Source organism: Erpetoichthys calabaricus, chromosome 2 (genome assembly GCF_900747795.2).
Source record: "Erpetoichthys calabaricus chromosome 2, fErpCal1.3, whole genome shotgun sequence".
Taxonomy (NCBI): Eukaryota; Metazoa; Chordata; class Cladistia; order Polypteriformes; family Polypteridae; genus Erpetoichthys; species Erpetoichthys calabaricus.
In genome coordinates this window covers 4,736,379-4,747,912 of record NC_041395.2, presented here as the reverse complement: position 1 = coordinate 4,747,912, position 11,534 = coordinate 4,736,379, and the positions used below count along the sequence as shown (strand labels likewise).

The 11,534-nt window shown below is 40.3% G+C and overlaps 1 protein-coding gene across 3 annotated transcripts in view; it reads left to right on the top strand.

The window, feature by feature from the left end:
• Nucleotides 1-304: 304 nt before the first annotated feature.
• The window catches only part of tial1 (TIA1 cytotoxic granule-associated RNA binding protein-like 1), a 45,670-nt gene continuing 34,440 nt past the window's right edge, over nt 305-11,534 (top strand). Inside the window, exons 1-2 of one of the 3 annotated variants that reach the window (XM_051923227.1) lie at nt 305-723; nt 1,732-1,828. In XM_051923227.1, the coding sequence (XP_051779187.1) occupies nt 542-723; nt 1,732-1,828 (279 nt within the window). In that variant the 5' untranslated portion in view covers nt 305-541. The remainder of the gene's footprint in view (nt 724-1,731; nt 1,829-11,534) is intronic. The other 2 variants (XM_028825620.2, XM_028825619.2) reach the window with 2 other exon arrangements.

Genomic DNA, 11,534 nt, shown 5'->3' with positions numbered 1-11,534 from the left:
CCCTCCCGGCTCGAAGGAGTTCTGTGTACCGCCAGATGTCAGTATTTTCAGATCTTTTCTTGGCACAATCAGGAATAACCTACTGAAGCTTCAAGGGTCTTCATCCGCCTGTCACTACTGGTAGAGACATCAGTGTGTAGCAAAGACAAACAAGCCGCAGCCGCCTATTCCGAGCCGACCGCCAGTCAGAACCAACCAACTGCGAGATAATATCCGTTACGTCACGGTTCGACTCTTCTGACGCGTGATGGCGCGCGGCCTGTCGGGATTTGTAGTCTTTTTTTGCTGGCATCTACAGCGTCACGCTTTAGATCGAAAGCACAGTGCCAATCGGAACTACAACGTAAAATATGCTGATCAAGTTAATAAAAAAAGAACAAAACGAGATTCGCCTGCGCCCGTGTATTGGTTACCTTTGATGAGATTACTCGTAGTGGACACGCGGCGCGACCGGCCCTCTCTCGCTCTATTTAAATCGCTTCGGTGGGCAGCGAGTGGATGCCATTGCTTCGTAATACGTTTCCGTTTCTGAAGGGAAGGGATGGCAATGCGCATGTGCAGCTCTGGCTTTCCTGACTCGCCGGTTTCCGCCATTTTCTACCTTTTACCAGAGAAAGAAATCTTCCCGGGCCAGTTTGTGGAGTCCCAAAATACGGCGGGTTTACACGACGATAACTCGCACATCTACCCGACCATGGATGACGACAGCAATCCGAAGACCCTGTAAGTAGGAAAGCGCGAGTTCCTTTCGCGTGCCTGTGAGGCGCGTTTTGTAACCGCCGTCACTTGCGCACCAACGACTTGTGGAAGGGTGGCTGCCGGCCGACTGGCCGGTCAAGCGGCGATGCCTAGCAGGCCGTGCCGTCCCTTTGTTCGCCCTTTTCGTCCGTGGCCGTCGAGTTGTGGAGCACGGGGCGGCGCGGGTTCGGATGGTTTCCGTGCTCGTTGTTGTGGACAAGTGAGCCAACTTTGCGGGAGCTGTCTTGCTCGCTACGTTGTTCTTGTAGAGGTCGGCGGCGTGCTTTTCCGTTTAGCGGTCGGCACACAATGTGAAGCTCGGCGCTGACCGAGCACCCCGAAAATAAAAGTGCGTTTAAAGGGCACGGCGACGCCTCGTGGAGCTCGCGGGGGGTGTTCGGCTCGGCAACAGGCCTTGCCATAGGGACGTCTGACTATTTTAAGTTGAGGAGCCTTTCGGTTTTTGTTTGTCGTTGGTTGCGCAAGGTGGAGGCTTTTCGTTAGGCCGAGGATCGGCAAACTCAGAGGCGCCTGTAACTGCGTGTTTTGATGGCGCTGCGTAGGTCCAGGCGGGCCCTCGATCTGGGGAGTGCGGGTTCGGTAGGTCTATGTGGGACATTTGAACGAACGCGGGGGACACTCGTAATGTCTAAATTCAGTGATAGTCCGGGGTGCCCATGGAAAACTTTGACATGCCAACAGCCGCCAAAGACTTCGGGTCACTTTTGGACGGCTTTTAACACCGTGCCGAGTTCTCTTTTCACCCACGCGTGGAACGAAGACGAATGCCATGTACCCTTTCACCGTTTTAAAGCGAAGACCTTGTATTTATAAAGCGCTTTACATCGAGGGGGGGGGGGGGGGGAGCCACCGAAGAGCCCACTGACTGTGTTGAGCCGAATAATTGTAACTGGGAGTTTTCAGCTTGCTTCGTGAGATAAACCTTTGCTTTAGTTTAGTAACTCTTCTTCTTCACTCTTCTTCTATTTTCAGCTATGTAGGCAACCTGTCCAGAGATGTAACGGAAGTCCTGATCCTTCAGTTATTCAGCCAGATTGGGCCCTGCAAGAGTTGTAAGATGATCACAGAGGTAAGTAAGCAGGCTCCATATTCTCTAGGGTTGAAAGTGAATGCCCATTGCCAGCTACCACAGCAAGTTCCACGCTGCCCTACGGCCCCCCCCCAGCAGATTAACGGGAGTCTCCTTGAGGGACTGACATTCCTGTTGGGGGTGTTGTCATTAAAGGATAGGTTCGGAACTTTTTAAATTGAGGTTATGGAACTCGCATTCCAATCAAATCACATTTTATTTGTCATATACACACTGCAAATTTTAGTGAATTTTAGGTGTGCAGTTTATGAAATCATTTTTCTAACAGTCACAGCATCTTTTAATTTGCCACATAAAATTGTGTTCTGAAGTGAAGCTTTTGGCTTTATAAATTTCAAGTGTTTGTTTTTGCTGTTTAAAATGGGGCTGATAGGAACCTGGTTCCCAACATAAAAGATAGATACATTATTAATCCCAAGGGGAAATTCACATACTCCAGCAGCACCTTACTGATACAAAAAACAATATTAAATTAAAGATTGATAATAATATAGGTAAAAAACAGACTATATTTGTATAATGTTAATGTTTACCCCCCCCAGGTGGAATTGGAGAGTTAAACTCTTAAACTTGCCAAGTACATTCAAATTTCAAAGCTGGAATATTATTGGATAGTAACCCAGGTCTTGGATTTTTTTATTTTTTCTTTCAAATATTGTTAAATAGTGTACTCTTGTTACTTATTTTTTTCGTTTATCCCTTTATAAAGCATTAGTGTGATTTGGCCATCTGCACCTCATCTCTCCAGTTGTGGCCCTGTGTGCAAAGCAAGAAATGGGTGCAAGCCCGTCACAGGAACAACTTCTACACACAGACCTATGCACAGTTCTGTTCATATTGACCTGGAATGGCCATTTCAAGTTCTTTATGGCTTTGTACATGTGTTAGGGAGAACAGTCTGCTAGATCCATGAAGCAGCCTCTACATTGCAGTCCTACATAAAGCTACTCCATTTAAAAAATGTTCAGTTTGCTCTTAACCAACATTTCCTTTGTTAATATTCTGTATTGCTCTACATTGCAGCCTGCTTCACTTGTAGTTGCAGCAAAATGACTCGTCTGAAATCTGTTTGGATCTGCAGTTGGTTTCAGTAATGGGTGATCAGGAGCATATCTTCTTTTACTTTTCTGCTGTAAGTAGTCATCCACTGAGAAGTCCAGTAAGACTTCACAGGTCTTCCATTTCAGTGTTACAAGCCATACCTTTTAAGGTATCGCGATTACCACAAGAAAGTCTATTTAAAAAAAAAAAACAAAAAAAAAAAACCAGTTTTAGTTTACTTCCTAGACAGGAGCATTTTTGAACCACTTTCTTGAATGATTGTGCTAAACAGTTTCAAACTGGAGTTTAGTTTCATGCAGATTAACTTCCTTATTTAAGTCTACACTCCACACACACTTGCACAGTTCTCATGGCAGCTGTGAGCAGACAAACAGGAAATATTTTCTTACCTCATGGGAAGGTTGCTGGGTCGAATCCTATACATGCCAGAAGTGACTCTGCTCTGTTGGGCCCTTGAAGGCCCTTTCACCTGCATCTTGGGTATGACGTTAATCTGCATCCAGCCCAGTAAGTAGGTCCTCCATCTTGAAGGAAAAACTCTTTTGTTAGCAGGATTGGCACCACAGCCACCATAAAAGAGAATTTTACACCTCACACTGTTCCAGTGTGTTACTGAGGTGTCGCCTGCTGCACTCTGGTCCTAATCCTGATGTGTGATGGGTATGGCAACACGCTGTCAGCACATACTCCCCAACCACCTCCACAAATCATTCAGAGAACCTGTGATGAAATTATTTCTTTTGGTTTCCTATGAATGCATCATGAATATGAAAGGCAAGTTTTCTTAAATCGAAAGCATTGCTGCTTCAAAGTGGACATATTTGGTAAGTTTTATGGCTTTTGCATCCACCTATGGAACTGTGCCCTTTAGCCCTATTTTAAGCTGCAAGAACTGACAAGCTATGTTTATAATTTTATATAAAAAAAATGCTTCACTTTTAGAATGCAGTTTTATATGGCAGATTAATATGTACCTTGATTGAGAAGTAATAGCTTTGAATTGGGGGGGAAAAATAGAAAACTTATCCTTGAAATTGGGAGAAAAAGACACCCATTAGGGTGTGGTTTTAGGGTGACCATTTTAAATTGTACTAAAGGATCATGGGTGGCAACACAATGCTTAGTTCTCATGCCTTACATCTCTTTGAACCAACTTCCAGCTCCTGGTCCAGTACCTGCGTTTGTGTGATATTAGTGAGTGCGTTGGTGTCCGTTTTAAATTTTTATCTGCGTGCTTTTGCTTACAAAAGATCTGCCTGTTAGGGTGTTTGACTCCAAATTGGCCTAGTGTGAGTGAAGTTGTATCCTTTGATATGCTGGTATTTCCATCACAGTTTATGTTCATGTACCTAACTCTCCAGGGTAGGTTGTAAGAGGCTGTGTTGTGGATGAGTTATACCATTTGGTCCAATTTTTAAAGATCACTACAGATATCATCACATGTTCATTTACAAATAAAGTGCAGTACAGCAAAAACAAAAAAAAAATCAGTTCAGCTCAAACACCAGAGAAATGTCCAGGTATCATTTTTTATAAAAGTAAAAGCTTGAGATTGTACAGGCGGGCAGTGTGGCATAGTGGTGTTAAGGCTTTGGACTGCAGACCTTGAGGTTGTGTTCAAAGCCTGCTGCGGACACTGTGACCATGTCCAGGTCACTTCACCTGCATGTGCTCTAATGCCAAAGAGATGTAACCAATTGTATTTCGGATGTTAGATAGATAGATCTTTATTGTCATTGTCACTTTTCCAAAGGTACAACGAAAATGAAGGTGCAATCGACTCAGTGTGAGGAATAAGAGTTAAAAAGACAAGAAGAGAGAAAATAATAACAAACCGAATAGTAATAAATATACAAATTGCACTTATTGACTTAAGGTTGGATAAAGGCATCAACCTAATAATGTCTATCTCAAAGACCCGTTTTGTTAAATGGGGGGTCTTGCCTGGACCTTTCAAAGTGTTAAGATGTTTCATAGGCTGCATGGACTTTGATGCTGTATATTTTCATCATTCTTTTTACTCCTTTAGAGCTGCAGAAAATTGCATGGAAAACATAATTTTCAAGTTCAGTCTCAGGGAACCCCTATGGCTTTTATACCAACCACTTTGATAATTGGTGTGTTGTTACTTTTAATTGATCTTATTCTTTAGTAAGCTGGCCTGTTTCTCTTACAGTAATAGTCTGAAATATTTGTTTCTGACAAAACCCTTGAGCTTCGCTGGCCATTTCTTTAAATTGCCATGTTCTGTACAGTTTTATACTATAAGTGTATCCAGATGTTGACTACTCTGAATTTTAAAGGAGCGAGAAGTCATCAGTGCTGTGTTCATTCTGTACATAAGACAGTAATCTGCTGCTTTATAAGAAATGTAAGTAATGTTTGAGTAGGCAAGTGAAAATGATATTCAAGTAGCTGTGCTCCTTTTACATTCATTTTCTCCTTTAGCTGCACTCTTCATTGCTAATCTTCAGTATTTTGATACAATTAAACCCTTCTGAAATGGTAAATTTAAAACAAAAACGGCAAGTGAAACATATGTAAAGCTATAGGAGAGATGTAGTTTTGTTAATTTCTTAAATATCTATCACCCGGTAACTTACTTTGACCCTATTAAAATTAAGAATAACACAATCTGTGTGAAGTTGTTTGCATTAAAACATGCAGTCATGGGGGTTCCCTAGGAAGTGTTGGAAAAACGTATTGATATAGAGCCACCCTTTAATGGTTCATACAAAAATGTTCAGGAACATTGCATCACTAAAGAAATGGACATGTTATGTGCCAAGAAAAGTTTTCTTTAGATGTAAAAATTGGTAAACATTTTTGGGGTTGGATAATATTGCTGTGGGATGACCCTGCCACATTTTTGTCCATAAATCTTTCTAACATGCCTAATTACCTACCTAGCTCTGTTTGTTTTGACAGGTAGTCCAGGTGGGGCTTAGTTATTTGTGTTTAATTTGTGCTCCTCCAGACTGGATTGGAAATGGAGTCAAGCAGTGTATTTCCAAGGCCAAACATGTATGCGTCCAGACTTTAGACCTCCTAAATAAGACCATCTGAAAGCCAGCTGTGAGGGCAGTAGTGCTGGACAGGGGTGTTTTTATCCAAGACATTCTGCAGTCGGTGCATGTGGTCATAGAATGGGCTGTAAATGGACTGGCTCTTTCTGAGTAACATTTTATTATTGGTATTTCTGTAAGAGTTTGGAGCATTTTCTGTGTTATTTATTGGATAAAGAAAAATCGTTGTACTTTAGTGGGGAGAGAGAGCGTGCGTGCAAGCAAGCACATTTTGTTAAAATAAAAAACCCTTCATCACCCTTGCCACACAGTATTTATGCTTTAGTGGAGGATTTGGTTGAATTGATTCTAAAGTCCTAAACCTACACAACAGTGAAAGCTGACATATTTACCAGGTACCCTAATATGTCTGTATTTGTGTTCCTGACTGGGTACTTCATGTTGCCCTTTTGAGTCCAGCCTCTGAACATTGGAGTGCACAAAGCAAGCTGTCGCTCTGAATGGCTCGCGTTGTTTTTAAAATTGCCAACATCTCTTCAGGTGTCACTCTGCTGGTGCTCATATGCAAGAGGCTCTCGGTAAGCAGAAGGTTAAAAGGAAGCTAGCAGCTTGACTGAGTAATATGCAAATACTGTATTGTTTGAGATGGGGAAATGACAACTGAACACTTCACCTAAAAAATAAGGCAGACTGCTCAGTACTCCTTTTAAATAGAAGCTAATGAATTTCAAAGGTTAAGCATTCAGATACAGTAATTATGTAAAGCTGCATGTCCCCGACTGGGTGACAAACAATCCTTGTTTACCTGCTGGAAAGCTTTCTTTAATTGATCAATCTTCTAGCCTTGTGGCCCACAAAAATCCTAATTTGCCAAAAAGTTAATGAAAGGAAAGGTTGATCTTCGTGCTGGTCAACAGCTGTTACAGAATAGTTCAGATTATAGCGTTTCTGACTTTTTTTTTTTTTTTATCTTGATATGTTCTTAATGCAAACATTTTACACAGACAAGTGATTGTAAATGCTAAAAAAAAACTGTGTAAAATCATGCCAGAAAATCCGGTCTCAAATTGTTCTAAGCTACAAAATTCATACCATCCATCCCTTGTATATTAAGATATGCATTTATCTGATGTTTAGACAAGAAACACAGCATTGTGAACATCGAAGGCAACCTAAAGATGTCTTCTGTCTTTTTAAAATGACTGTACTCCCAAAGTCCTTTAAGAAATCGGAAGTGTCTCTCTCTGTCCATTGTGCGGTGTGCTTTATTAGTTCAAGTCTGACATGCCCCTGTGCAATTAATTAGCTCAGTTTTGTGTCATTAGTAGTTTATAAATTTCAATGTTGGATCCCATGCCAATAATGTAGTATTATTCACTCCATGAGGTAAAATGAGCAATACATGCACAACTGGATTACGGTGAATAACCAAGTTAAGGGAGGATCCTGGTTTCTTAATTTGGGATAACAAACCTACTGGGTTCTCCTTTTGTCAAAACGCTCCATCATTGAAGTGTGTAAAAGTAGTTAAATGTTTTCATCGGCCGCCATGAATTCGAATGTGAGTTTTCTTCCGTGTTAAATTGACAGTTGCATTATAGGTTTCTGTTGTCAGATTGTATGTTTTTTGTTTGGCTGTGTGATTTGAGCCCTGCATAGGACCGGCATACTGGTAAATGTGCTGCTTGTTGTACATCCATAGCTGCTGAAATAATAGTAGGTGTTTTTATTTTTGGTGGACTAGGTAGTTCAGTTTATTTGTATTATTTTTAAAGTAACTAGTAACCTAATGCAATATTTCTTATGGAAATAAATTGCTATGCTAGTGTTCGTTAACTTGCTGCTCTTGAGATTGTGTTACTGAGTTTAGTGCTGCACATTCAACTCTTGAACGTAAAAATAGTGATTTCTGAAATATTTAGACAAGTTAACTTTAGCCTTGTGAAGGAATACTGTGATCATCCGGACATTTGCCTCTGGGAAATTTTACTTTGTGGTCCTTTTTTTTTTTTTTTTTTTTTTTTTTTTTTTTTTTTTTTAAACCCATGCCCACTGAATGTGTATGGAAAGCAAATACGTGTGCAGGCTGAAAGAGTTCAGCAGATGTGCCTAGCCCTCAGAATCCTTAATGGTAACCTGGTTAAGGGTTTACACGGCCACATAACCTGATTATTTGCAGATACCTCTTTCTGTGTTCACCAGGTTTCTTGGAGGCCAATAATCCAGTTTCTGTAACTTGAACAAGAGTTTACATGGCATTTTAGAAATCTGATTTCTGGTGACCAGGTTATTGAAGCATATGTAAACACAGTGCTTGTACAAAAACTTGTAAAGGAGCTGGCATCTTTGAATATTTAAAAAAATAAATAAATAAATTAAATAAATAATGGTAAAATTGAAGTAATATACATGGTAAGTTTGCCAGGATTAAATGTGGAGAAAAATATTAGGACAAAAATGAAACAAACATAACATGAAGGGAAAAAAAAATTCTGCAATTTGTATCTTGTCATTTGCAGTAATCTTACATGAGAAGTATATTAAGATAAACTTGGATATGAATGAAAAATCATGATGAAATTGAAAATAAGATCAAATTTAAATAAAAATTCCAAAATACAAAACATTGAGCTGAGAAAGGGAGGAAATGAGGAATATCGCTATGAGTAGGCAAAAGAACATTGAGATCAAAAAAATCAAAGATCTGAAAGAAAATCTGGATGCATGGAAGAAAGGATTGAGATCAGCAGTGGGCTTGGTGTTTAAACGGTGTATGCACCTCAATTTATTGTACTTTCCAACTGTCTTTTTACGGAATGACCTTACCTGCTTTTTTTCAACAGATGGCCTCCTTTAAGTGTGGAGGTTTTGCTAGGTACCTTGTGAATTGTTTAATCAGACTTATTTCATACAATGTCAGTGCTCACATTTGTGTTGTAGTTCCCCTAGTTTGTAGAAAAATGACCCGAGGTAAAGTTGAAGTGCGACTCTGCTGACCTCTGTCTCAGTTGGTCATCTTGCCACCTAACTCTGCTAATGTGCTTTAACCTCATTGTAGCTCATTTAATGCATGACTGCCAGTTACCACTTTTTATCATGTGCAGAGGATAAGGGTTAATAAATCCTGTTCATCACTGGTTACCTGGGGTTGATTTCAAAAGTACCCTACTATTTGTTGCACAATAAACATTGGCTCAGGGTGTTTCTCCTGCTGTACCACTTCTGCACTATTTTACCTTGAAATCCATTTAACCTAGTAGCACCAAGTTGGATCAAAATTGCAACAGTCTTAATCAGTGGTACTTGTTAATGTTGCAGTTTTGTTGGTGAGATAAAATGGATGTCCAAACATTTGTGTAGCTTGCTGCTAAATATGAGGGGGAGTCAAGCTCAAGTTAGAAAATGGGGATTTATCAGAAAATGGAACCAACCTTCATGAAACTGATACGGTCCTTTTCTCAATGGAGTCTCCATCCTTTTCAATGCACTTGTGCCACCTCCCTGGAAGTGCCTGGATTCCAGGAGAAAAAAAAAAGGTTTTGTCCTCGCAGCCACTCACACACCCAAGTTTTTGTCAATCAGTACATGCAAAGGGGTACTACAGTCACTAGTGCAAGTTACTGTGACTCGCTGGAGACCAATGTGAAGCCTCCTATTCGATCTAAGTGGCGGGGGACTGCTGTCTTGAGGAGTGCTTTTATGGGTTGCAAGATAATGCCCACCCACAGACTTGTCTGGAAAAACTGAAGTGTGAGGTATTGCCACATCCTCCTTATTTGCCAGATTTGGCACTGTGTGTTTTCCACCTTTTTTGGACTGCTAAAAAGTACCTGGGGGTCATCGATTCAAGACAGGACGATGTGAAGAAAACGGTGCAGGAGTGGTGGAGAGGACAAGACGAAACCTTTTATTTTGCTGGAATCCAGGCAGGTGGCACAAGTACATTGAGAAATGACATGATCAGTTTTTGGAAGGTTTATTCCACTTTCTAATAAATCCCATTTTGTAACTTTAGCTCAGCTCCCCCTCATATTTAAAGGGGGGGGGGGGGAATGTTTGAACATATCCAAAGATCAATCCATTGCCCCTGAACTGAAGTCCTATCAGACCCATCCTGTTAGAAAAGCGAAGGATAGGGCAGTTTAATTGTTTTAATCCAGCCCATGTCACTGTTCATTTGTGTGAATGCTTGTTCTTATCAAGCAGATAGGCAGGAGACAATCCACTTGTCCCATAACCGGTCATGTTATGATTCAGGCTTTGTGATACAATATTCCCTCGCCTTATGAAATTTTCATAAAAGAAATGTACTGCATATTTAGTGTTGCTTAGACATTCATAAATTAAAACACTGCAAGATTAAAATTGGTGCACAAATACACAGGTTTTAATGCTAGTTTTTTTTTGTAAGCTTTTCATTTTAGTAAATCTTAAATATTAATATAGAACACTTTCTAAAGCAAGTCAAGCAAAATAACACCTTTTATTTGCTAACTTAAAATTACAATATGCAAGCTTTTGAATTGACTCGGGCCCCTTCTCCAGTCGAGATGACTTCTCACTACATTCATGATGGCTAACACGGTACAACACCTTAGCACTAAAGTAACAAGAAGTTTTGCCTGTTTATTAGAACATGTAAGAATATTTCACTGTACTCTGTACCCTTGGCAAGGACTTTAATCTTAAGTTACTGCAGTGCAAAATCATCCAAACTCTTTTTTTGAGTTAACATCAAACATTGCTTCAATTTCTCTGACCCATTGGCTGTGTATCCTGACTGGATCTATGAAGCACTTAAAGGTTGAACTTTGTCCCTGAGGGAAACTTGGCTTTTCACAGAAACTCTTTAAATATATGTATGTAATATATACACACATAGTGATCTGAATACGCAGACTGACTAAAAAGAAAGTTGACAGTCCCAGTGAGGTGCTATACAAGCATATTGCTGTTGGTACGAAGGGGCCCCCCGTAGTGTTGCTTGACACACTTCTGCTGAACAATTTATTGCCCGAGTGTTCTCAGTGTTGGTGGGTCAGAGAGAGGATGTCCAGCATTGTTCATAATGGTATTCAGTTTTGTTGTAAATTCTCTGCTTACATTGTTGTGCTGTTGGATTTCTTCTTGCCGTAGGGTTCCTGTTTCTGAGTTGGTATCAGTGAAAGGTGTATTGAGAGAAGTTGCTCCTCTCCAGTGGTGGTTTGAGTACATTATGAGAACTGTATGATTGTGCTTAGTAGAGTTTGATTTGAAAACCAGCCTTTGGATACAGTGGTGCATTTATTAAACAATGCTGGGATTCTCTGTACTTGTCCATGGATGTATCTTGCTAAGTTAAGTGTGCACATGTGCCAAAATGCACACATGGATTTGTCCCGACAACTTTGAGCTTCACTCCATTTTTACATATGGTGAATAACAACAGTTGTACCAAAGTGCAGTCAGTTTGTGAGGGTATGCCTTGCTTCTTGGTTTTTAATCTTTTTAAATTTACTGCTTTTGTGTTTCCTTTCAGTCATATTGTAATTTCTTTTGTGGCAACAAGCACCTTCTAAAGTGCAAGTGCATGAAGATGTATAACACTGTAAATGAGG